The 26,302-nt window shown below is 46.1% G+C and overlaps 1 protein-coding gene across 2 annotated transcripts in view; it reads right to left on the bottom strand.

The window, feature by feature from the left end:
• The window catches only part of plekhg6 (pleckstrin homology domain containing, family G (with RhoGef domain) member 6), a 54,348-nt gene extending 28,046 nt beyond the window's left edge, over positions 1-26,302 (bottom strand). For both annotated transcript variants that reach the window (XM_046313375.1, XM_046313376.1), the window contains exons 1-4: positions 26,234-26,302; positions 21,537-21,759; positions 21,187-21,321; positions 20,063-20,200 (exon numbers count right to left, since the gene is read on the bottom strand). In XM_046313375.1, the coding sequence (XP_046169331.1) occupies positions 20,063-20,200; positions 21,187-21,321; positions 21,537-21,759; positions 26,234-26,253 (516 nt within the window). In that variant the 5' untranslated portion in view covers positions 26,254-26,302. The remainder of the gene's footprint in view (positions 1-20,062; positions 20,201-21,186; positions 21,322-21,536; positions 21,760-26,233) is intronic.

The following is a 26,302-nucleotide window of genomic DNA, read 5'->3' as shown; positions in this document are numbered from 1 at the left end:
GTAAAAGGTAAGGAGAGAGAGAGAGTGTGTGGGAGAAAGAGATATGTGGTAAAAGGTAAGGAGAGAGAGATATGTTGTAAAAGGTAAGGAGAGAGAGAGAGAGTGTGGGAGAAAGAGATATGTTGTAAAAGGTAAGGAGAGAGAGGGTGGGATAAAGAGATATGTTGTAAAAGGTCAGGAGAGAGAGAGAGTGTGTGCGAGAAAGAGATATGTTGTAAAAGGGAGGGAGAGAGAGAGAGAGAGAGAGAGGGTGGGAGAAAGAGATATGTTGTAAAAGGGAGGGAGAGAGAGAGAGGGGGTGGGAGAAAGAGATATGTGGTAAAAGGTAAGGAGAGAGAGATATGTTGTAAAAGGTAAGGAGAGAGAGAGAGTGTGTGGAGAAAGAGATATGTGGTAAAAGGTAAGGAGAGAGAGATATGTTGTAAAAGGGAGGGAGAGAGAGAGAGAGATATGTTGTAAAAGGTAGGGAGGGAGAGAGAGAGTGTGGGAGAAAGAGATATGTGGTAAAAGGTAAGGAGAGAGAGATATGTTGTAAAAGGTAAGGAGAGAGAGAGAGTGTGGGAGAAAGAGATATGTTGTAAAAGGTAGGGAGGGAGAGAGAGAGTGTGGGAGAAAGAGATATGTTGTAAAAGGTAGGGAGGGAGAGAGAGAGTGTGGGAGAAAGAGATATGTGGTAAAAGGTAAGGAGAGAGAGATATGTTGTAAAAGGTAAGGAGAGAGAGAGAGTGTGTGGGAGAAAGAGATATGTGGTAAAAGGTAAGGAGAGAGAGATATGTTGTAAAAGGGAGGGAGAGAGAGAGAGAGATATGTTGTAAAAGGTAGGGAGGGAGAGAGAGAGTGTGGGAGAAAGAGATATGTGGTAAAAGGTAAGGAGAGAGAGATATGTTGTAAAAGGTAAGGAGAGATAGAGAGTGTGTGGGAGAAAGAGATATGTGGTAAAAGGTAAGGAGAGAGAGATATGTTGTAAAAGGGAGGGAGAGAGAGAGAGAGATATGTTGTAAAAGGTAGGGAGGGAGAGAGAGAGTGTGGGAGAAAGAGATATGTGGTAAAAGGTAAGGAGAGAGAGATATGTTGTAAAAGGTAAGGAGAGAGAGAGTGTGGGAGAAAGAGATATGTTGTAAAAGGTAGCGAGGGAGAGAGAGAGTGGGGAGAAAGAGATATGTTGTAAAAGGTAGGGAGAGAGAGAGAGTGTGGGAGAAAGAGATATGTTGTAAAAGGTAGGGAGGGAGAGAGAGAGTGTGGGAGAAAGAGATATGTTGTAAAAGGTAGGGAGAGAGAGAGAGTGTGGGAGAAAGAGATATGTTGTAAAAGGTAGGGAGGGAGAGAGAGAGTGTGGGAGAAAGAGATATGTTGTAAAAGGTAGGGAGGGAGAGAGAGAGTGTGGGAGAAAGAGATATGTGGTAAAAGGTAAGGAGAGAGAGATATGTTGTAAAAGGTAAGGAGAGAGAGAGAGAGTGTGGGAGAAAGAGATATGTTGTAAAAGGTAGGGAGGGAGAGAGAGTGTGTGGGAGAAAGAGATATGTTGTAAAAGGTAGGGAGGGAGAGAGAGAGTGTGGGAGAAAGAGATATGTGATAAAAGGTAAGGAGAGAGAGATATGTTGTAAAAGGGAGGGAGAGAGAGAGAGGGTGGGAGAAAGAGATATGTTGTAAAAGGTAAGGAGATAGAGAGAGGGGTGGGAGAAAGAGATATGTTGTAAAAGGGAGGAGAGAGAGAGAGAGAGAGGGTGGGAGAAAGAGATATGTTGTAAAAGGGAGGGAGAGAGAGAGAGGGGTGGGAGAAAGAGATATGTTGTAAAAGGGAGGGAGAGAGAGAGGGGTGGGAGAAAGAGATATGTTGTAAAATGGAGGGAGAGAGAGGGGGGGGGAAAGAGATATGTCGTAAAAGGTAAGGAGAGAGAGAGGGGTGGGAGAAAGAGATATGTTGTAAACGGTAAGGAGAGAGAGAGAGAGAGGGTGGGATAAAGAGATATGTTGTAAAAGGTAAGGAGAGAGAGAGAGAGAGAGAGGGTGGGAGAAAGAGATATGTTGTAAACGGTAAGGAGAGAGAGAGAGAGAGGGTGGGATAAAGAGATATGTTGTAAAAGGTAAGGAGAGAGAGAGAGAGAGAGAGGGTGGGAGAAAGAGATATGTTGTAAAAGGTAAGGAGAGAGAGAGAGAGAGGGTGGGAGAAAGAGATATGTTGTAAAAGGTCAGGAGAGAGAGAGAGAGAGAGAGAGGGTGGGTGGGAGAAAGAGATATGTTGTAAAAGGTAAGGAGAGAGAGAGAGAGAGGGTGGGAGAAAGAGATATGTTGTAAAAGGTAAGGAGAGAGAGAGAGAGAGGGTGGGATAAAGAGATATGTTGTAAAAGGTAAGGAGAGAGAGAGAGAGAGGGTGGGAGAAAGAGATATGTTGTAAAAGGTAAGGAGAGAGAGAGAGAGAGAGAGGGTGGGAGAAAGAGATATGTTGTAAAAGGTAAGGAGAGAGAGGGTGGGATAAAGAGATATGTTGTAAAAGGTAAGGAGAGAGAGAGAGGGAGAGAGGGTGGGAGAAAGAGATATGTTGTAAAAGGTAAGGAGAGAGAGAGAGAGAGGGTGGGTGGGAGAAAGAGATATGTTGTAAAAGGTAAGGAGAGAGAGAGAGAGAGGGTGGGAGAAAGAGATATGTTGTAAAAGGTAAGGAGAGAGAGAGAGGGTGGGAGAACGAGATATGTTGTAAAAGGTAAGGAGAGAGAGGGTGGGATAAAGAGATATGTTGTAAAAGGTAGGGAGGGAGAGAGAGAGAGTGGGAGAAAGAGATATGTTGTAAAAGTAAGGAGGGAGAGAGAGAGAGTGTGGGAGAAAGAGATATGTGATAAAAGGTAGGGAGGGAGAGTGAGGGTGTGGGAGAAAGAGATATGTTGTAAAAGGGAGGGAGAGAGAGAGAGTGTGGGAGAAAGAGATATGTTGTAAAAGGTAGGGAGGGAGAGAGAGTGTGGGAGAAAGAGATATGTTGTAAAAGGTAGGGAGGGAGAGAGAGAGTGTGGGAGAAAGAGATATGTTGTAAAAGGTAAGGAGAGAGAGAGAGAGGGTGGGAGAAAGAGATATGTTGTAAAAGGTAAGGAGAGAGAGGGTGGGAGAAAGAGATATGTTGTAAAAGGTAGGAGGGAGAGAGAGAGTGGGAGAAAGAGATATGTTGTAAAAGTAAGGAGGGAGAGAGAGAGAGTGGGGAGAAAGAGATATGTGATAAAAGGTAGGGAGGGAGAGTGAGGGTGTGGGAGAAAGAGATATGTTGTAAAAGGGAGGGAGAGAGAGAGAGTGTGGGAGAAAGAGATATGTTGTAAAAGGTAGGGAGGGAGAGAGAGAGTGTGGGAGAAAGAGATATGTTGTAAAAGGTAGGGAGGGAGAGAGAGAGTGTGGGAGAAAGAGATATGTTGTAAAAGGTAAGGAGAGAGAGAGAGTGTGAGAGAAAGAGATATGTGGTAAAAGGTAAGGAGAGAGAGATATGTTGTAAAAGGTAAGGAGGGAGAGAGAGGGTGGGATAAAGAGATATGTTGTAAATGGTAGGGAGGGAGAGTGAGGGTGTGGGAGAAAGAGATATGTTGTAAAAGGGAGGGAGGGAGAGAGAGTGTGTGGGAGAAAGAGATATGTGGTAAAAGGTAGGGAGGGAGAGAGAGAGTGTGGGAGAAAGAGATATGTGGTAAAAGGTAAGGAGAGAGAGATATGTTGTAAAAGGTAAGGAGAGAGAGAGAGTGTGGGATAAAGAGATATGTTGTAAACGGTAAGGAGAGAGAGAGAGAGTGTGGGAGAAAGAGATATGTTGTAAAAGGTAAGGAGAGAGAGGGTGGGATAAAGAGATATGTTGTAAAAGGTCAGGAGAGAGAGAGAGAGAGTGTGTAGAAAGAGATATGTTGTAAAAGGGAGGGAGAGAGAGAGAGAGAGAGAGAGGTGGGAGAAAGAGATATGTTGTAAAAGGGAGGGAGAGAGAGAGAGGGGGTGGGAGAAAGAGATATGTTGTAAAAGGGAGGGAGAGAGGGGGGGTGGGAGAAAGAGATATGTTGTAAAATGGAGGAGAGAGAGGGGTGGGGGAAAGAGATATGTCGTAAAAGGTAAGGAGAGAGAGGGGGTGGGAGAAAGAGATATGTTGTAAAAGGTAAGGAGAGAGAGAGAGAGGGGTGGGATAAAGAGATATGTTGTAAAAGGTCAGGAGAGAGAGAGAGAGAGAGGGAGGGAGAAAGAGATATGTGGTAAAAGGTAAGGAGAGAGAGATATGTTGTAAAAAGGTAAGGAGAGAGAGAGAGTGTGGGAGAAAGAGATATGTTGTAAAAGGTAGGGAGGGAGAGAGAGAGTGGGAGAAAGAGATATGTGGTAAAAGGTAAGGAGAGAGAGATATGTTGTAAAAGGTAAGGAGAGAGAGAGAGTGTGTGGGAGAAAGAGATATGTTGTAAAAGGTAGGGAGGGAGAGAGAGAGTGTGGGAGAAAGAGATATGTTGTAAAAGGTAAGGAGAGAGAGAGAGTGTGGGAGAAAGAGATATGTTGTAAAAGGGAGGGAGAGAGAGAGAGAGATATGTTGTAAAAGGTAGGGAGGGAGAGAGAGAGTGTGGGAGAAAGAGATATGTTGTAAAAGGGAGGGAGGGAGAGAGAGAGTGTGGGAGAAAGAGATATGTTGTAAAAGGGAGAGAGAGAGAGAGATATGTTGTAAAAGGTAGGGAGGGAGAGAGAGAGTGTGGGAGAAAGAGATATGTGATAAAAGGTAAGGAGAGAGAGAGAGTGTGTGGGAGAAAGAGATATGTTGTAAAAGGGAGGGAGAGAGAGAGAGATATGTTGTAAAAGGTAGGGAGGGAGAGAGAGAGAGAGGGTGGAAGAAAGAGATATATTGTAAAAGGTAGGGAGAGAGAGAGAGATATGTTGTAAAAGGTAGGGAGGGAGGAGAGAGAGGGTGGGAGAAAGATATATTGTTGTAAAAGGTAGGGAGGGAGAGAGAGAGGGTGGGAGAAAGAGATATGTTGTAAAAGGTAGGGAGAGAGAGAGAGAGATATGTTGTAAAAGGTAGGGAGGGAGAGAGAGAGAGGGTGGAAGAAAGAGATATGTTGTAAAAGGTAGGGAGAGAGAGAGAGATATGTTGTAAAAGGTAGGGAGGGAGAGAGAGAGAGTGTGAGAAAGAGATATGTTGTAAAAGGTAGGGAGGGAGAGAGAGGGTGGGAGAAAGAGATATGTTGTAAAAGGGAGGGAGAGAGAGAGGGTGGGAGAAAGAGATATGTTGTAAAAGGGAGGGAGAGAGAGAGGGGGTGGGAGAAAGAGAGGGTGGGAGAAAGAGAGATATGTTGTAAAAGGTAGGGAGAGAGAGAGAGAGAGAGAGAGAGGGTGGGAGAAAGAGGGTGGGAGAAAGAGAGATATGTTGTAAAAGGTAGGGGGAGAGAGAGAGAGAGAGAGAGGGGGGGTGGGAGAAAGAGATATGTTGTAAAAGGTAGGGAGAGAGAGAGGGTGGGAGAGAGAGATATGTTGTAAAAGGTAGGGAGAGAGAGAGAGATATGTTGTAAAAGGTAGGGAGAGAGAGAGAGATATGTTGTAAAAGGTAGGGAGAGAGAGAGAGAGGGAGGGTGGGAGAAAGAGATATGTTGTAAAAGGTAGGGAGGGAGAGAGAGGGAGGGTGGGAGAAAGAGATATGTTGTAAAAGGTAGGGAGGGAGAGAGAGAGAGGGTGGGAGAAAGAGATATGTTGTAAAAGGTAGGGAGGGAGAGAGAGAGAGGGTGGGAGAAAGAGATATGTTGTAAAAGGTAGGGAGGGAGAGAGAGAGAGGGTGGGAGAAAGAGATATGTTGTAAAAGGTAGGGAGAGAGAGAGAGGGAGGGTGGGAGAAAGAGATATGTTGTAAAAGGTAGGGAGAGAGAGAGAGGGAGGGTGGGAGAAAGAGATATGTTGTAAAAGTAAGGAGGGAGAGAGAGAGAGGGTGGGAGAAAGAGATATGTTGTAAAAGGTAGGGAGAGAGAGAGAGGGAGGGTGGGAGAAAGAGATATGTTGTAAAAGTAAGGAGAGAGAGAGAGGGAGGGTGGGAGAAAGAGATATGTTGTAAAAGGTAAGGAGAGAGAGAGAGGGAGGGTGGGATAAAGAGATATGTTGTAAAAGGTAGGGAGAGAGAGAGAGGGAGGGTGGGAGAAAGAGATATGTTGTAAAAGTAAGGAAGAGAGAGAGGGAGAGAAAGAGAGGAGGGTGGGAGAAAGAGATATGTTGTAAAAGGTAAGGAGAGAGAGGGTGGGATAAAGAGATATGTTGTAAAAGGTAAGGAGAGAGAGAGAGAGAGAGAGGGTGGGAGAAAGAGATATGTTGTAAAAGGTAAGGAGAGAGAGAGAGAGAGGGTGGGAGAAAGAGATATGTTGTAAAAGGTAAGGAGAGAGAGAGAGAGGGTGGGAGAAAGAGATATGTTGTAAAAGGTAAGGAGAGAGAGAGAGAGAGTGTGCGAGAAAGAGATATGTTGTAAAAGGGAGGGAGAGATAGAGAGAGTGTGGGAGAAAGAGATATGTTGTAAAAGGTAGGGAGGGAGAGAGAGAGAGAGGGTGGGAGAAAGAGATATGTTGTAAAAGTAAGGAGGGAGAGAGAGAGAGTGTGGGAGAAAGAGATATGTGATAAAAGGTAGGGAGGGAGAGTGAGGGTGTGGGAGAAAGAGATATGTTGTAAAAGGGAGGGAGAGAGAGAGAGTGTGGGAGAAAGAGATATGTTGTAAAAGGTAGGGAGGGAGAGAGAGAGTGTGGGATAAAGAGATATGTTGTAAATGGTAGGGAGGGAGAGTGAGGGTGTGGGAGAAAGAGATATGTTGTAAAAGGGAGGGAGGGAGAGAGAGTGTGTGGGAGAAAGAGATATGTGGTAAAAGGTAGGGAGGGAGAGAGAGAGTGTGGGAGAAAGAGATATGTGGTAAAAGGTAAGGAGAGAGAGATATGTTGTAAAAGGTAAGGAGAGAGAGAGAGTGTGGGATAAAGAGATATGTTGTAAACGGTAAGGAGAGAGAGGGTGGGATAAAGAGATATGTTGTAAAAGGTCAGGAGAGAGAGAGAGTGTGTGGGAGAAAGAGATATGTTGTAAAAGGTAAGGAGAGAGAGGGTGGGATAAAGAGATATGTTGTAAAAGGTCAGGAGAGAGAGAGAGTGTGTGCGAGAAAGAGATATGTTGTAAAAGGGAGGGAGAGAGAGAGAGAGAGAGAGAGAGGGTGGGAGAAAGAGATATGTTGTAAAAGGGAGGGAGAGAGAGAGAGGGGGTGGGAGAAAGAGATATGTTGTAAAAGGGAGGGAGAGAGAGGGGGGGGGAGAAAGAGATATGTTGTAAAATGGAGGGAGAGAGAGGGGGGGGGAAAGAGATATGTCGTAAAAGGTAAGGAGAGAGAGAGGGGGTGGGAGAAAGAGATATGTTGTAAAAGGTAAGGAGAGAGAGAGAGAGGGTGGGATAAAGAGATATGTTGTAAAAGGTCAGGAGAGAGAGAGAGAGAGAGGGTGGGAGAAAGAGATATGTGGTAAAAGGTAAGGAGAGAGAGATATGTTGTAAAAGGTAAGGAGAGAGAGAGAGTGTGGGAGAAAGAGATATGTGGTAAAAGGTAAGGAGAGAGAGATATGTTGTAAAAGGTAAGGAGAGAGAGAGAGTGTGGGAGAAAGAGATATGTTGTAAAAGGTAGGGAGGGAGAGAGAGTGTGGGAGAAAGAGATATGTTGTAAAAGGTAAGGAGAGAGAGAGAGTGGGGAGAAAGAGATATGTTGTAAAAGGGAGGGAGAGAGAGAGAGAGATATGTTGTAAAAGGTAGGGAGGGAGAGAGAGAGTGTGGGAGAAAGAGATATGTTGTAAAAGGGAGGGAGGGAGAGAGAGAGTGTGGGAGAAAGAGATATGTTGTAAAAGGGAGGGAGAGAGAGAGAGATATGTTGTAAAAGGTAGGGAGGGAGAGAGAGAGTGTGGGAGAAAGAGATATGTTGTAAAAGGGAGGGAGAGAGAGAGAGAGATATGTTGTAAAAGGTAGGGAGGGAGAGAGAGAGTGTGGGAGAAAGAGATATGTTGTAAAAGGGAGGGAGGGAGAGAGAGAGTGTGGGAGAAAGAGATATGTTGTAAAAGGGAGGGAGAGAGAGAGAGATATGTTGTAAAAGGTAGGGAGGGAGAGAGAGAGTGTGGGAGAAAGAGATATGTGATAAAAGGTAAGGAGAGAGAGAGAGTGTGTGGGAGAAAGAGATATGTTGTAAAAGGGAGGGAGAGAGAGAGAGATATGTTGTAAAAGGTAGGGAGGGAGAGAGAGAGAGGGTGGAAGAAAGAGATATATTGTAAAAGGTAGGGAGAGAGAGAGAGATATGTTGTAAAAGGTAGGGAGGGAGAGAGAGAGGGTGGGAGAAAGATATATTGTTGTAAAAGGTAGGGAGGGAGAGAGAGAGGGTGGGAGAAAGAGATATGTTGTAAAAGGTAGGGAGAGAGAGAGAGAGATATGTTGTAAAAGGTAGGGAGGGAGAGAGAGAGGGTGGAAGAAAGAGATATGTTGTAAAAGGTAGGGAGAGAGAGAGAGATATGTTGTAAAAGGTAGGGAGGGAGAGAGAGAGTGGGAGAAAGAGATATGTTGTAAAAGGTAGGGAGGGAGAGAGAGGGTGGGAGAAAGAGATATGTTGTAAAAGGGAGGGAGAGAGAGAGGGTGGGAGAAAGAGATATGTTGTAAAAGGGAGGGAGAGAGAGAGGGGTGGGAGAAAGAGAGGGTGGGAGAAAGAGAGATATGTTGTAAAAGGTAGGGAGAGAGAGAGAGAGAGAGGGTGGGAGAAAGAGGGTGGGAGAAAGAGAGATATGTTGTAAAAGGTAGGGGGAGAGAGAGAGAGAGAGAGGGGGGTGGGAGAAAGAGATATGTTGTAAAAGGTAGGGAGAGAGAGAGGGGTGGGAGAGAGAGATATGTTGTAAAAGGTAGGGAGAGAGAGATAGATATGTTGTAAAAGGTAGGGAGAGAGAGAGAGATATGTTGTAAAAGGCAGGGAGAGAGAGAGAGATATGTTGTAAAAGGTAGGGAGAGAGAGAGAGGGAGGGTGGGAGAAAGAGATATGTTGTAAAAGGTAGGGAGGGAGAGAGAGGGAGGGTGGGAGAAAGAGATATGTTGTAAAAGGTAGGAGGGAGAGAGAGAGAGGGTGGGAGAAAGAGATATGTTGTAAAAGGTAGGGAGGGAGAGAGAGAGAGGGTGGGAGAAAGAGATATGTTGTAAAAGGTAGGGAGGGAGAGAGAGAGAGGGTGGGAGAAAGAGATATGTTGTAAAAGGTAGGGAGAGAGAGAGAGGGAGGGTGGGAGAAAGAGATATGTTGTAAAAGGTAGGGAGAGAGAGAGAGGGAGGGTGGGAGAAAGAGATATGTTGTAAAAGTAAGGAGGGAGAGAGAGAGAGGGTGGGAGAAAGAGATATGTTGTAAAAGGTAGGGAGAGAGAGAGAGGGAGGGTGGGAGAAAGAGATGTGTTGTAAAAGTAAGGAGAGAGAGAGAGGGAGGGTGGGAGAAAGAGATATGTTGTAAAAGTAAGGAGAGAGAGAGAGGGAGGGTGGGAGAAAGAGATATGTTGTAAAAGTAAGGAGAGAGAGAGAGGGAGGGTGGGAGAAAGAGATATGTTGTAAAAGTAAGGAGAGAGAGAGAGGGAGGGTGGGAGAAAGAGATATGTTGTAAAAGTAAGGAGAGAGAGAGAGGGAGGGTGGGAGAAAGAGATATGTTGTAAAAGTAAGGAGAGAGAGAGAGGGAGGGTGGGAGAAAGAGATATGTTGTAAAAGTAAGGAGAGAGAGAGAGGGAGGGTGGGAGAAAGAGATATGTTGTAAAAGTAAGGAGAGAGAGAGAGGGAGGGTGGGAGAAAGAGATATGTTGTAAAAGTAAGGAGGAGAGAGAGGGAGGGTGGGAGAAAGAGATATGTTGTAAAAGTAAGGAGGGAGAGAGAGGGAGGGTGGGAGAAAGAGATATGTTGTAAAAGTAAGGAGGGAGAGAGAGGGAGGGTGGGAGAAAGAGATATGTTGTAAAAGTAAGGAGGGAGAGAGAGAGAGGGTGGGAGAAAGAGATATTTTGTAAAAGGTAGGGAGAGAGAGAGAGGGAGGGTGGGAGAAAGAGATATGTTGTAAAAGTAAGGAGAGAGAGAGAGGGAGGGTGGGAGAAAGAGATATGTTGTAAAAGTAAGGAGAGAGAGAGAGGGAGGGTGGGAGAAAGAGATATGTTGTAAAAGTAAGGAGAGAGAGAGAGGGAGGGTGGGAGAAAGAGATATGTTGTAAAAGTAAGGAGGGAGAGAGAGGGAGGGTGGGAGAAAGAGATATGTTGTAAAAGGGAGGGAGAGAGAGAGAGATATGTTGTAAAAGGTAGGGAGGGAGAGAGAGAGAGGGTGGAAGAAAGAGATATATTGTAAAAGGTAGGGAGAGAGAGAGAGATATGTTGTAAAAGGTAGGGAGGGAGAGAGAGAGGGTGGGAGAAAGATATATTGTTGTAAAAGGTAGGGAGGGAGAGAGAGAGGGTGGGAGAAAGAGATATGTTGTAAAAGGTAGGGAGAGAGAGAGAGATATGTTTAAAAGGTAGGGAGGGAGAGAGAGAGAGGGTGGAAGAAAGAGATATGTTGTAAAAGGTAGGGAGAGAGAGAGAGATATGTTGTAAAAGGTAGGGAGGGAGAGAGAGAGAGTGGGAGAAAGAGATATGTTGTAAAAGGTAGGGAGGGAGAGAGAGGGTGGGAGAAAGAGATATGTTGTAAAAGGGAGGGAGAGAGAGAGGGTGGGAGAAAGAGATATGTTGTAAAAGGGAGGGAGAGAGAGAGGGGGTGGGAGAAAGAGAGGGTGGGAGAAAGAGAGATATGTTGTAAAAGGTAGGGAGAGAGAGAGAGAGAGAGAGAGAGGGGTGGGAGAAAGAGGGTGGGAGAAAGAGAGATATGTTGTAAAAGGTAGGGGGAGAGAGAGAGAGAGAGAGAGGGGGTGGGAGAAAGAGATATGTTGTAAAAGGTAGGGAGAGAGAGAGGGGGTGGGAGAGAGAGATATGTTGTAAAAGGTAGGGAGAGAGAGAGAGATATGTTGTAAAAGGTAGGGAGAGAGAGAGAGATATGTTGTAAAAGGTAGGGAGAGAGAGAGAGGGAGGGTGGGAGAAAGAGATATGTTGTAAAAGGTAGGGAGGGAGAGAGGGAGGGTGGGAGAAAGAGATATGTTGTAAAAGGTAGGGAGGGAGAGAGAGAGGGTGGGAGAAAGAGATATGTTGTAAAAGGTAGGGAGGGAGAGAGAGAGAGGGTGGGAGAAAGAGATATGTTGTAAAAGGTAGGGAGGGAGAGAGAGAGAGGGTGGGAGAAAGAGATATGTTGTAAAAGGTAGGGAGAGAGAGAGAGGGAGGGTGGGAGAAAGAGATATGTTGTAAAAGGTAGGGAGAGAGAGAGAGGGAGGGTGGGAGAAAGAGATATGTTGTAAAAGTAAGGAGGGAGAGAGAGGGAGGGTGGGAGAAAGAGATATGTTGTAAAAGTAAGGAGAGAGAGAGGGAGGGTGGGAGAAAGAGATATGTTGTAAAAGTAAGGAGAGAGAGAGAGGGAGGGTGGGAGAAAGAGATATGTTGTAAAAGTAAGGAGAGAGGAGAGGGAGGGTGGGAGAAAGAGATATGTTGTAAAAGTAAGGAGAGAGAGAGAGGGGAGGGTGGGAGAAAGAGATATGTTGTAAAAGTAAGGAGGGAGAGAGAGGAGGGTGGGAGAAAGAGATATGTTGTAAAAGTAAGGAGGGAGAGAGAGGAGGGTGGGAGAAAGAGATATGTTGTAAAAGTAAGGAGGAGGGAGAGAGAGGGAGGGTGGGAGAAAGAGATATGTTGTAAAAGTAAGGAGGGAGAGAGAGGGAGGGTGGGAGAAAGAGATATGTTGTAAAAGTAAGGAGAGAGAGAGAGGGAGGGTGGGAGAAAGAGATATGTTGTAAAAGTAAGGAGGGAGAGAGAGAGAGGGTGGGAGAAAGAGATATGTTGTAAAAGGTAGGGAGAGAGAGAGAGATATGTTGTGTAAAGTAAGGAGAGGGAGGGTGGGAGAAAGAGATATGTTGTAAAAGTAAGGAGAGAGAGAGAGGGAGGGTGGGAGAAAGAGATATGTTGTAAAAGTAAGGAGAGAGAGAGAGGGAGGGTGGGAGAAAGAGATATGTTGTAAAAGTAAGGAGGGAGAGAGAGGGAGGGTGGGAGAAAGAGATATGTTGTAAAAGTAAGGAGGGAGAGAGGGGAGGGTGGGAGAAAGAGATATGTTGTAAAAGTAAGGAGGGAGAGAGAGGGAGGGTGGGAGAAAGAGATATGTTGTAAAAGTAAGGAGGGAGAGAGAGGGAGGGTGGGAGAAAGAGATATGTTGTAAAAGTAAGGAGGGAGAGAGAGGGAGGGTGGGAGAAAGAGATATGTTGTAAAAGTAAGGAGGAGAGAGAGGGAGGGTGGGAGAAAGAGATATGTTGTAAAAGGTAGGGAGAGAGAGAGAGGGAGGGTGGGAGAAAGAGATATGTTGTAAAAGTAAGGAGAGAGAGAGAGGGAGGGTGGGAGAAAGAGATATGTTGTAAAAGTAAGGAGGGAGAGAGAGGGAGGGTGGGAGAAAGAGATATGTTGTAAAAGGTAGGGAGAGAGAGAGAGGGAGGGTGGGAGAAAGAGATATGTTGTAAAAGGGAGGGAGAGAGAGAGAGGGAGGGTGGGAGAAAGAGATATGTTGTAAAAGTAAGGAGGGAGAGAGAGGGAGGGTGGGAGAAAGAGATATGTTGTAAAAGTAAGGAGAGAGAGAGAGGGAGGGTGGGAGAAAGAGATATGTTGTAAAAGGTAGGGAGAGAGAGAGAGGGAGGGTGGGAGAAAGAGATATGTTGTAAAAGGTAGGGAGAGAGAGAGAGGGGTGGGAGAAAGAGATATGTTGTAAAAGTAAGGAGGGAGAGAGAGGGAGGGTGGGAGAAAGAGATATGTTGTAAAAGTAAGGAGAGAGAGAGAGGGAGGGTGGGAGAAAGAGATATGTTGTAAAAGTAAGGAGAGAGAGAGAGGGAGGGTGGGAGAAAGAGATATGTTGTAAAAGTAAGGAGAGAGAGAGAGGGAGGGTTGGGAGAAAGAGATATGTTGTAAAAGTAAGGAGAGAGAGAGAGGGAGGGTGGGAGAAAGAGATATGTTGTAAAAGTAAGGAGAGAGGGAGAGGGAGGGTGGGAGAAAGAGATATGTTGTAAAAGTAAGGAGAGAGAGAGAGGGAGGGTGGGAGAAAGAGATATGTTGTAAAAGTAAGGAGGGAGAGAGAGAGAGGGAGGGTGGGAGAAAGAGATATGTTGTAAAAGTAAGGAGGGAGAGAGAGGGAGGGTGGGAGAAAGAGATATGTTGTAAAAGTAAGGAGGGAGAGAGAGGGAGGGTGGGAGAAAGAGATATGTTGTAAAAGTAAGGAGAGAGAGAGAGGGAGGGTGGGAGAAAGAGATATGTTGTAAAAGTAAGGAGGAGAGAGAGGGAGGGTGGGAGAAAGAGATATGTTGTAAAAGTAAGGAGGAGAGAGAGGGAGGGTGGGAGAAAGAGATATGTTGTAAAAGTAAGGAGGGAGAGAGAGGAGGGTGGGAGAAAGAGATATGTTGTAAAAGTAAGGAGGGAGAGAGAGGGAGGGTGGGAGAAAGAGATATGTTGTAAAAGTAAGGAGGGAGAGAGAGGGAGGGTGGGAGAAAGAGATATGTTGTAAAAGTAAGGAGGGAGAGAGAGGGAGGGTGGGAGAAAGAGATATGTTGTAAAAGTAAGGAGGGAGAGAGAGGGAGGGTGGGAGAAAGAGATATGTTGTAAAAGTAAGGAGGGAGAGAGAGGGAGGGTGGGAGAAAGAGATATGTTGTAAAAGTAAGGAGAGAGAGAGAGGGAGGGTGGGAGAAAGAGATATGTTGTAAAAGTAAGGAGAGAGAGAGAGGGAGGGTGGGAGAAAGAGATATGTTGTAAAAGTAAGGAGAGAGAGAGGGGAGGGTGGGAGAAAGAGATATGTTGTAAAAGTAAGGAGGGGAGAGAGAGGGAGGGTGGGAGAAAGAGATATGTTGTAAAAGGGAGGGAGAGAGAGAGAGATATGTTGTAAAAGGTAGGGAGGGAGAGAGAGAGAGGGTGGAAGAAAGAGATATATTGTAAAAGGTAGGGAGAGAGAGAGAGATATGTTGTAAAAGGTAGGGAGGGAGAGAGAGGGTGGGAGAAAGATATATTGTTGTAAAAGGTAGGGAGGGAGAGAGAGAGGGTGGGAGAAAGAGATATGTTGTAAAAGGTAGGGAGAGAGAGAGAGATATGTTTAAAAGGTAGGGAGGGAGAGAGAGAGAGGGTGGAAGAAAGAGATATGTTGTAAAAGGTAGGGAGAGAGAGAGAGATATGTTGTAAAAGGTAGGGAGGGAGAGAGAGAGAGTGGGAGAAAGAGATATGTTGTAAAAGGTAGGGAGGGAGAGAGAGGGTGGGAGAAAGAGATATGTTGTAAAAGGGAGGGAGAGAGAGGGGTGGGAGAAAGAGATATGTTGTAAAAGGGAGGGAGAGAGAGAGGGGTGGGAGAAAGAGAGGGTGGGAGAAAGAGAGATATGTTGTAAAAGGTAGGGAGAGAGAGAGAGAGAGAGAGAGAGGGTGGGAGAAAGAGGGTGGGAGAAAGAGAGATATGTTGTAAAAGGTAGGGGAGAGAGAGAGAGAGAGAGAGGGGTGGGAGAAAGAGATATGTTGTAAAAGGTAGGGAGAGAGAGAGGGGTGGGAGAGAGAGATATGTTGTAAAAGGTAGGGAGAGAGAGAGATATGTTGTAAAAGGTAGGGAGAGAGAGAGAGATATGTTGTAAAAGGTAGGGAGAGAGAGAGAGGGAGGGTGGGAGAAAGAGATATGTTGTAAAAGGTAGGGAGGGAGAGAGGGAGGGTGGGAGAAAGAGATATGTTGTAAAAGGTAGGGAGGGAGAGAGAGAGGGTGGGAGAAAGAGATATGTTGTAAAAGGTAGGGAGGGAGAGAGAGAGAGGGTGGGAGAAAGAGATATGTTGTAAAAGGTAGGGAGGGAGAGAGAGAGAGGGTGGGAGAAAGAGATATGTTGTAAAAGGTAGGGAGAGAGAGAGAGGGAGGGTGGGAGAAAGAGATATGTTGTAAAAGGTAGGGAGAGAGAGAGAGGGAGGGTGGGAGAAAGAGATATGTTGTAAAAGTAAGGAGGGAGAGAGAGGGAGGGTGGGAGAAAGAGATATGTTGTAAAAGTAAGGAGAGAGAGAGGGAGGGTGGGAGAAAGAGATATGTTGTAAAAGTAAGGAGAGAGAGAGAGGGAGGGTGGGAGAAAGAGATATGTTGTAAAAGTAAGGAGAGAGGGAGAGGGAGGGTGGGAGAAAGAGATATGTTGTAAAAGTAAGGAGAGAGAGAGAGGGAGGGTGGGAGAAAGAGATATGTTGTAAAAGTAAGGAGGGAGAGAGAGGGAGGGTGGGAGAAAGAGATATGTTGTAAAAGTAAGGAGGGAGAGAGAGGGAGGGTGGGAGAAAGAGATATGTTGTAAAAGTAAGGAGGGAGAGAGAGGGAGGGTGGGAGAAAGAGATATGTTGTAAAAGTAAGGAGGGAGAGAGAGGGAGGGTGGGAGAAAGAGATATGTTGTAAAAGTAAGGAGAGAGAGAGAGAGGGAGGGTGGGAGAAAGAGATATGTTGTAAAAGTAAGGAGGGAGAGAGAGAGAGGGTGGGAGAAAGAGATATGTTGTAAAAGGTAGGGAGAGAGAGAGAGGGAGGGTGGGAGAAAGAGATATGTTGTAAAAGTAAGGAGAGAGAGAGAGGTAGGGTGGGAGAAAGAGATATGTTGTAAAAGTAAGGAGAGAGAGAGAGGGAGGGTGGGAGAAAGAGATATGTTGTAAAAGTAAGGAGAGAGAGAGAGGGAGGGTGGGAGAAAGAGATATGTTGTAAAAGTAAGGAGGAGAGAGGGGAGGGTGGGAGAAAGAGATATGTTGTAAAAGTAAGGAGGGAGAGAGAGGGAGGGTGGGAGAAAGAGATATGTTGTAAAAGTAAGGAGGGAGAGAGAGGGAGGGTGGGAGAAAGAGATATGTTGTAAAAGTAAGGAGGGAGAGAGAGGGAGGGTGGGAGAAAGAGATATGTTGTAAAAGTAAGGAGGGAGAGAGGGAGGGTGGGAGAAAGAGATATGTTGTAAAAGTAAGGAGAGAGAGAGAGGGAGGGTGGGAGAAAGAGATATGTTGTAAAAGTAAGGAGAGAGAGAGAGGGAGGGTGGGAGAAAGAGATATGTTGTAAAAGTAAGGAGAGAGAGAGAGGGAGGGTGGGAGAAAGAGATATGTTGTAAAAGGTAGGGAGAGAGAGAGAGGGAGGGTGGGAGAAAGAGATATGTTGTAAAAGTAAGGAGAGAGAGAGAGGGAGGGTGGGAGAAAGAGATATGTTGTAAAAGTAAGGAGGGAGAGAGAGGGAGGGTGGGAGAAAGAGATATGTTGTAAAAGTAAGGAGAGAGAGAGGGAGGGTGGGAGAAAGAGATATGTTGTAAAAGGTAGGGAGAGAGAGAGAGGGAGGGTGGGAGAAAGAGATATGTTGTAAAAGGTAGGGAGAGAGAGAGAGGGAGGGTGGGAGAAAGAGATATGTTGTAAAAGTAAGGAGGGAGAGAGAGGGAGGGTGGGAGAAAGAGATATGTTGTAAAAGTAAGGAGAGAGAGAGAGGGAGGGTGGGAGAAAGAGATATGTTGTAAAAGTAAGGAGAGAGAGAGAGGAGGGTGGGAGAAAGAGATATGTTGTAAAAGTAAGGAGAGAGGGAGAGGGAGGGTGGGAGAAAGAGATATGTTGTAAAAGTAAGGAGAGAGAGAGGGGAGGGTGGGAGAAAGAGATATGTTGTAAAAGTAAGGAGGGAGAGAGAGGGAGGGTGGGAGAAAGAGATATGTTGTAAAAGTAAGGAGGGAGAGAGAGGGAGGGTGGGAGAAAGAGATATGTTGTAAAAGTAAGGAGGGAGAGAGAGGGAGGGTGGGAGAAAGAGATATGTTGTAAAAGTAAGGAGGGAGAGAGAGGGAGGGTGGGAGAAAGAGATATGTTGTAAAAGTAAGGAGAGAGAGAGGGGAGGGTGGGAGAAAGAGATATGTTGTAAAAGTAAGGAGGGAGAGAGAGAGAGGGTGGGAGAAAGAGATATGTTGTAAAAGGTAGGGAGAGAGAGAGGGAGGGTGGGAGAAAGAGATATGTTGTAAAAGTAAGGAGAGAGAGAGAGGGAGGGTGGGAGAAAGAGATATGTTGTAAAAGTAAGGAGAGAGAGAGAGGGAGGGTGGGAGAAAGAGATATGTTGTAAAAGTAAGGAGAGAGAGAGAGGGAGGGTGGGAGAAAGAGATATGTTGTAAAAGTAAGGAGGGAGAGAGAGGGAGGGTGGGAGAAAGAGATATGTTGTAAAAGTAAGGAGGGAGAGAGAGGGAGGGTGGGAGAAAGAGATATGTTGTAAAAGTAAGGAGGGAGAGAGAGGGAGGGTGGGAGAAAGAGATATGTTGTAAAAGTAAGGAGGGAGAGAGAGGGAGGGTGGGAGAAAGAGATATGTTGTAAAAGTAAGGAGGGATCATTCATTCAGTTGCTTGCGAAAGTATTCACCCCCCTTGGCATTTTTCCTATTTTGTTGCCTTAGAACCTGGAATTAAAATAGATTTTGGGGGGGTTTGTATCAATATATTTACAGAACATGCCTACCACTTTGAAGTTGCAAAATATTTTTTATTGTGAAACAAACAAGAAATCAGACCAAAAAACAGAAAACTTGAGTGGGCATAACTATTCACCCCCCTCCCTCCAAGTCAACACTTCACACTCCCTTCTCACCTCATTTGCTCACATTGTATATAGACTTGTTTATACTGTATTATTGACTGTATGTTTGTTTTACTCCATGTGTAACTCTGTGTCGTATCTGTCGAACTGCTTTGCTTTATCTTGGCCAGGTCGTAATTGTAAATGAGAACTTGTTCTCAACTAGCCTACCTGGTTAAATAAAGGTGAAATAAAAAAATAAAAAAATAGAGCCACCTTTTGCAGCAATTACAGCTTCAAGTCTCTTGGGGTATGTCTCTATAAGCTTGGCACATCTAGCCACTAGGATTTTTGCCCATCCTTCAAGGAAAAACTGCTCCAGCTCCTTCAAGTTGGATGGGTTCCGCTGATGTACAGCAATCTTTAAGTCATACCAGAGATTCTCAATAGGATTGTCTGGGCTTTGACTAGGCCATTCATTTACATTACATTTAAGTCATTTAGCAGACGCTCTTATCCAGAGCGACTTACAGGAGATTTAAATGTTTCTCCTTAAACCACCCAAGTGTTGCTTTAGCAGTATGCTTAGGGTCATTGTCCTGCTGGAAGGTGAACCTCTGTCCCAGTCTCAAATCCCTGGAAGACTGAAACAGGTTCCCCTCAAGAATTTCCTTATATTTAGCGCCATCCATCATTCCTTCAATTCTGACCAGTTTCCCAGTCCTTGCCAATGAAAACATCCCCACAGCATGATGCTGCCACCACCATGCTTCACTGTGGGGATGGTGTTCTCAGGAGATGAGAGGTGTTGGGTTTGCCCCAGACATAGCGTTTTCCTTGATGGCCAACAACCTCAATTTTAGTCTCATCTGACCAGAGTACCTTCTCCCATAGGTTTGTGCGTTTCCCAAATGCCTTTTGGCGAACACCAAACATCTTTGCTTATTTTTTTCTGGCAACTCTTCCATAAAGCCCAGTTCTGTACAGTATACGGCTTAAAGTGGTCCTATGGACAGATACTCCAATCTCCGCTGTGGAGCTTTGCAGCTCCTTTAGGGTTATCTTTGGTGTCTTTGTTGCCTCTCTGTTTAATGCTCTCCTTGCCTGGTCTGTGAGTTTTAGTGGACGTCCCGCACTTGTCAGGTTTGTTGTGGTGCCATATTCTTTCCATTTTTTTAAATAATGGATTTAATGGTGCTCCGTGGGATGTTCAAAGTTTCTGAATTTTTTTTATAACCCAACCCTGATCTGTACTTCTCCACAACTCTGTCCTTGACCTGTTTGGAGAGCTCCTTGGTCTTCATAGTGCTGTTGGCTTGGTGGTGCAGCTTGTTTGGTTATGCCCCTTGCTTGGTGGTGCCCCTTGCTTGGTGGTGCCCCTTGCTTGGTGGTGCCGCTTGCTTGGTGGTGCCCCTTGCTTGGTGGTGCCCCTTGCTTGGTGGTGCCCCTTGCTTGGTGGTGCCCCTTGCTTGGTGGTGCCCCTTGCTTGGTGGTGCCCCTTGCTTGGTGGTGCCCCTTGCTTGGTGATGCCCCTTGCTTGGTGGTGCCGCTTGCTTGGTGGTGCCCCTTGCTTGGTGGTGCCGCTTGCTTGGTGGTGCCCCTTGCTTGGTGGTGCCCCTTGCTTGGTGGTGCCCCTTGCTTGGTGGTGCCCCTTGCTTGGTGATGCCCCTTGCTTGGTGATGCCCCTTGCTTGGTGGTGCCCCTTGCTTGGTGGTGCCCCTTGCTTGGTGATGCCCCTTGCTTGGTGATGCCCCTTGCTTGGTGATGCCCCTTGCTTGGTGGTGCCCCTTGCTTGGTGGTGCCCCTTGCTTGGTGGTGCCCCTTGCTTGGTGATGCCCCTTGCTTGGTGGTGCCCCTTGCTTGGTGGTGCCCCTTGCTTGGTGGTGCCCCTTGCTTGGTGATGCCCCTTGCTTGGTGGTGCCGCTTGCTTGGTGGTGCCCCTTGCTTGGTGATGCCGCTTGCTTGGTGGTGCCCCTTGCTTGGTGGTGCCCCTTGCTTGGTGGTGCCGCTTGCTTGGTGATGCTGCTTGCTTGGTGGTGCCCCTTGCTTGGTGGTGTTGCAAAATCTGGGGCCTTTCAGAACAGGTGTATATATACTGAGATCATGTGACAGATCATGTGACGCTTAAATAAAGTCCACCTGTGTGCAATCTAACAAATTATGTGACTTCTGAAGGTAATTGTTTGCACCAGATCTTATTTAGGGGCTTCAAAGCGAAGGGGGTGAAAACATACAATTGCACCACTTTTCCGATTTTTATTTTTATAATTTTTTAAAATCTTTTTTTTTTTCATTTCACTTCACCATTTTGAACTATTTTGTGTATGTCCATTACATGAAATCCAAATAAAAATCTATTTAAATTGCAGGTTGTTATGCAACAAAATAGGACAAATTCCAAGGGGGGTGAATACTTTGCGAGGCACTGTATTAACTAGATAATATGCCTATCATGACTTGCATTGATCAGTAGGTAAATCTGGTTACCGAGTGATTGTATACTATATCAGTCCAGTTGTTCTCCAGTGTGGCTCCTGTCCCCTCCTCCCCCAAGCTCCAGTTCAGACACACTGGTACTGGGAACGCCTCCAGAGTCCGCTTCAGAGCATCCAACTGCCCTGCGCCCTGACAGAGAGAAAGAGAGAGTGCAAGTGTGTGAAAGAGGGAGAGATATATATATATATATATATATATATATATATATATATATATATATATATATATATATATATATATACAGTTGAAGTTGGAAGTTTACATGCACTTAGGTTGGAGTCAGTAAAACTTGATTTTCAACCACTTCACAAATTACTTGTAAACAAACTATAGTTTTGACAAGTTAGTTAGGACATCTACTTTGTGCATGACACAAGTCATTTTTCCAACATTTGTTAACAGACAGATTATTTCACTGTATCACAATTCCAGTGGGTCACAAGTTTACATACACTAAATTGACTGTGCCTTTAAACAGCTTGGGAAATTCCTGAAAATGATGTCATGGCTTTAGAAGCCTCTGATAGGCTAATTGACATCATTTGAGTTGGAGGTGTACCTGTGGATGTATTTCAAGGCCTACCTTCAAACTCAGTGACTCTTTGCTTGATATCATGGGAAAATCAAAAGAAATCAGCCAAGACCTCAGAAAAATAAATTGTAGTCTGGTTCATCCTTGGGAGCAATTTCCAAACGTCTGAAGGTACCACACAGGTACACCTCCAAGTGAATTATAAGTTAAATAATCTGTCTGTTAACAATTGATGGAAAAATTACTTGTGTCATGCACAAAGTAGATGTCCTAACCGACTTGCCAAAACTATAGTTTGTTAACAAGAAATTTGTGGAGTGGTTGAAAAACAAATTTTAATGACTCCAACCTAAGTGTATGTAAACTTCCGACTTCAACTGTGTACACACCACCATTATCAAATTTAGTTAGAAATGGGCTCATAGCAGATATGCTTGAGTGAACAATTGGAGTGTACATTTGCCGAATTCCTATTTTCTGTAAGTATGTGGACAGTGGCACTGGCTTTGCGTGTCTGTACATGTGCGTGTCAGGGTGTATTCATGTGTGTAGAGGACAAGTTAAGTGCGTGGGAGGAAAGTACCTCAGGCATGGGGCTCTTGTCAGTCGCTCCCTGGCTGAACAGGACCTGTCTCAGTGCTGATCGGGGTTTGAAACTTCCAGACGCTCCCTTACTCACCGTGGTATAGTCTGCCACCACTTTCGGCTTCAGCTTCCTCTGAAAATGATGGAGAATATAATGTCAATATACAGTATGTGTTTGTTGTGGTAGCTTGAATATTAGGAAGTCCACATAGCCTTCTGGTAGGCTGGGTGAAGTTTCTAGCATTTGGCTTCAGGATGTAGATTAAGTGTCATGGGGGCCTCAAATTTAGGGATGATTTCAAACTGATCCTGCATCTACAAACAGAAGCTGAAGTTCATAGCCCTCACATGGTATCCCACAGTATTGAATCTGCGTTTGTCTGCTGACACCCTGTGGTTGGTAGTTGTCTCTGCAGCCAGAGTTAGTCCATCTGTCACGCCCGCCTCTCTCTCCACCTCCCTCTGTCTCTCTTCCTCTCCTCCATTCCTCCACTGCTCCACCACTTCCCCTGGCTGAGTCACATCACCTCCCCTTCCTTCATTGAAAGAGGTTGTTGCTTTTGAGGAAAGGCTGAAGAGATAAGAGAGCATAAACACAATGTTGGCCTATTGCTTGGGGCTTACAGAGAGAGAGATGGAGGGAGAGACACAGAAATAGATGGAGGGAGAGAGAGGGAGAGATGGAGGGAGAGAAGCAGAAGGAGATATGGAGGGTGAGACAGAGAGAGATGGAGGGAGAGATGGAGGGAGAGAGAAATGGAGGGAGAGACACAGAGAGAGATGGAGGGAGAGAAGCAGAGGGAGAGATGGAGGGAGAGAAGCAGAGGGAGAGATGGAGGGAGAGAAATAGGGAGAGATGGATGGAGAGTTGGAGGGAGAGAAATAGGGAGAGTTGGATGGAGAGATGCAGAGGGAGAGATGGAGGGAGAGATACAGAGGGAGAGATGGAGGGAGAGATACAGAGGGAGAGATGGAGGGAGAGATACAGAGGGAGAGATACAGAGGGAGAGATGGAGGGAGAGATACAGAGGGAGAGAGATGGAGGGAGAGATACAGAGGGAGAGATGGAGGGAGAGATACAGAGGGAGAGATGGAGGGAGAGAAATAGGAAGAGTTGGATGGAGAGATGCAGAGGGAGAGATGGAGGGAGAGAAATAGGGAGAGATGGAGGGAGAGAAATAGGGAGAGATGGAGGGAGAGAAATAGGGAGAGATGGATGGAGAGTTGGAGGGAGATAAATAGGGAGAGTTGGATGGAGAGATGCAGAGGGAGAGATGGAGGGAGAGATACAGAGGGAGAGATGGAGGGAGAGATACAGAGGGAGAGATGGAGGGAGAGATACAGAGGGAGAGATGGAGGGAGAGATACAGAGGGAGAGATACAGAGGGAGAGATGGAGGGAGAGATACAGAGGGAGAGAGATGGAGGGAGAGATACAGAGGGAGAGATACAGAGGGAGAGATGCAGAGGGAGAGATGCAGAGGGAGAGATACAGAGGGAGAGATGGAGGGAGAGATGCAGAGGGAGAGATGCAGAGGGAGAGATGCAGAGGGAGAGATGGAGGGAGAGATGGAGGGAGAGATACAGAGGGAGAGATACAGAGGGAGAGATACAGAGGGAGAGATACAGAGGGAGAGATACAGAGGGAGAGATGGAGGGAGAGATACAGAGGGAGAGATGGAGGGAGAGATACAGAGGGAGAGATACAGAGGGAGAGATACAGAGGGAGAGATACAGAGGGAGAGATGGAGGGAGAGATACAGAGGGAGAGATACAGAGGGAGAGATACAGAGGGAGAGATGGAGGGAGAGATGGAGGGAGAGATACAGAGGGAGAGATGGAGGGAGAGATACAGAGGGAGAGATACAGAGGGAGAGATACAGAGGGAGAGATACAGAGGGAGAGATGGAGGGAGAGATACAGAGGGAGAGATGGAGGGAGAGATACAGAAGGAGAGATACAGAGGGAGAGATGGAGGGAGAGATACAGAGGGAGAGATGGAGGGAGAGATACAGAGGGAGAGATACAGAGGGAGAGATGGAGGGAGAGATGGAGGGAGAGATACAGAGGGAGAGATGGAGGGAGAGATACAGAGGGAGAGATGCAGAGGGAGAGATACAGAGGGAGAGATACAGAGGGAGAGATGCAGAGGGAGAGATGGAGGGAGAGATACAGAGGGAGAGATGCAGAGGGAGAGATGGAGGGAGAGATACAGAGGGAGAGATGCAGAGGGAGAGATGGAGGGAGAGATGCAGAGGGAGAGATGGAGGGAAAGATGGAGGGAGAGATGCAGAGGGAGAGATGCAGAGGGAGAGATGGAGGGAGAGATGCAGAGGGAGAGATGCAGAGGGAGAGATGGAGGGAGAGATACAGAGGGAGAGATGCAGAGGGAGAGATACAGAGGGAGAGATGGAGGGAGAGATGCAGAGGGAGAGATGGAGGGAGAGATTGAGGGAGAGATACAGAGGGAGAGATGCAGAGGGAGAGATACAGAGGGAGAGATGGAGGGAGAGATTGAGGGAGAGATGCAGAGGGAGAGATACAGAGGGAGAGATGGAGGGAGAGATTGAGGGAGAGATACAGAGGGAGAGATTGAGGGAGAGATTGAGGGAGAGATACAGAGGGAGAGATACAGAGGGAGAGATACAGAGGGAGAGATTGAGGGAGAGATACAGAGGGAGAGATGGAGGGAGAGATTGAGGGAGAGATACAGAGGGAGAGATGCAGAGGGAGAGATACAGAGGGAGAGATGGAGGGAGAGATACAGAGGGAGAGATGGAGGGAGAGATTGAGGGAGAGATACAGAGGGAGAGATGCAGAGGGAGAGATACAGAGGGAGAGATGGAGGGAGAGATTGAGGGAGAGATACAGAGGGAGAGATGCAGAGGGAGAGATACAGAGGGAGAGATGGAGGGAGAGATACAGAGGGAGAGATGGAGGGAGAGATGGAGGGAGAGATGCAGAGGGAGAGATGGAGGGAGAGATTGAGGGAGAGATACAGAGGGAGAGATACAGAGGGAGAGATGCAGAGGGAGAGATACAGAGGGAGAGATGGAGGGAGAGATGCAGAGGGAGAGATGCAGAGGGAGAGATGGAGGGAGAGATACAGAGGGAGAGATACAGAGGGAGAGATGGAGGGAGAGATGCAGAGGGAGAGATGGAGGGAGAGATACAGAGGGAGAGATGGAGAGGGAGAGATGGAGGGAGAGATACAGAGGGAGAGATACAGAGGGAGAGATACAGAGGGAGAGATACAGAGGGAGAGATACAGAGGGAGAGATACAGAGGGAGAGATGGAGGGAGAGATGGAGGGAGAGATGCAGAGGGAGAGATGGAGGGAGAGATTGAGGGAGAGATACAGAGGGAGAGATGCAGAGGGAGAGATACAGAGGGAGAGATGGAGGGAGAGATACAGAGGGAGAGATGGAGGGAGAGATGCAGAGGGAGAGATGGAGGGAGAGATTGAGGGAGAGATACAGAGGGAGAGATGCAGAGGGAGAGATGGAGGGAGAGATGGAGGGAGAGATGCAGAGGGAGAGATACAGAGGGAGAGATGGAGGGAGAGATGGAGGGAGAGATACAGAGGGAGAGATGGAGAGATGGAGGGAGAGATTGAGGGAGAGATACAGAGGGAGAGATGGAGGGAGAGATACAGAGGGAGAGATGGAGGGAGAGATGCAGAGGGAGAGATACAGAGGGAGAGATACAGAGGGAGAGATGGAGTGAGGGCGGTAGTAGAAAGAAGACTAGGCAGAGCAAGGGATTACCATGTAGTTCATTTAAAAGAGAATGTATTCTTAATGATTGACCTGGTTAATAAAGGTTAGATACTTAAATGAACAAGGAACCAAAATGGGGAAGTCAAATGAGGGGAAATGCAACTTGAGGAACTAAGAAGACAGAGGAACTTACATTTCTAACAAAACATGCACATGGGTACCTCCCATTTAGCATAAGCACAGTGAATAAAACCAAGACATGGGCTGCAGAATGTAAACCACTACAGGCCATGGAAACACAATGTAGTGGCAAGGTATTGTGACCTTAATACCACTTTGTTTCTGCCTCAGTCAAGCTGTTATGATCTTGCCAAAAATCTATAATGATGATGACAATGATTACCTCTATGCAATAATGAATGCATTGTCAGGTACGCAGGCTAGCAGTAAGGGGGACATAACAGAGATGACAGGAATAGCCTCAATCTGCCACTGATAGAGTCACAGGGCTCTCAGCTTTAGTTACAGTATGACCAAGGTGAAACCTCAAAAACAACTACACCTTACACAAATTCACGCATGCCTGACCCTCACCCAAATACACCGACTACAGTATGTCTTCTAAGGGCTTTGGGTTACACAGCAAAAATGTACCTTGAGTTCCCAGCCATACATCCATCACACCAAAGACATCAACCTACAGTAATCTAGAGCAGTGTTTCCCAAACTCAGTCCTGGGGCCCTCCCTGGGTGCATGTTTTGGTTTTTACCTTAGCACTACACAGCTGATTCAAATAACCAACTCATTGTCAGCTGTGGGCAAAAACCAAAATGTGGGGGGGGGGGGGGGGGCAGGACTGAGTTTGGGAAACCCCAATCTAGAGCTTTAAAAGCAGTGAATAATACACACATACTTTCAAAGAGCGTAAATAGTCTCTCTTACACATTCACACACAATCCACGCCACAGTGCCTAACATGAAAACGCTTGCTCCATGACATCAGTGATTTAATCAGACACTCATGACAAGATATCAACCACCTGTTTACATTCACTATATCTCACTAGTAAAAAAACAATTAATGCTGGTGACTTCAAGTATCATTTAGCCACGTTGGTCTGTGTTGGTTCTGAGGGGAACCTCAAATCAACACACATCATAAAATGAACACATCACAACACAGTATAAGTGTACTGATTATTGTACAAAGAAGAAACGTCAGATTGTCAAGGCATTGATTGAGTGTAATAATCAAAGATACAATGTCCCAGATAGTGCCTTCACAAGTCTACTTCTACGGTAATAAAATAAAGTCAAATTAATTACCTGGCTTCGGTTGGATCCATCTTGATTCAGACAGTCATCTTTCGTTTCTGTTGGCTCTCTGTCTTTCTC

The sequence above is a fragment of the Oncorhynchus gorbuscha genome, linkage group LG19 (genome assembly GCF_021184085.1).
Source record: "Oncorhynchus gorbuscha isolate QuinsamMale2020 ecotype Even-year linkage group LG19, OgorEven_v1.0, whole genome shotgun sequence".
Lineage (NCBI taxonomy): Eukaryota > Metazoa > Chordata > Actinopteri > Salmoniformes > Salmonidae > Oncorhynchus > Oncorhynchus gorbuscha.
Note: the sequence above shows the minus strand (reverse complement) of the source record. Positions and strands in the feature narration are given on the sequence as shown.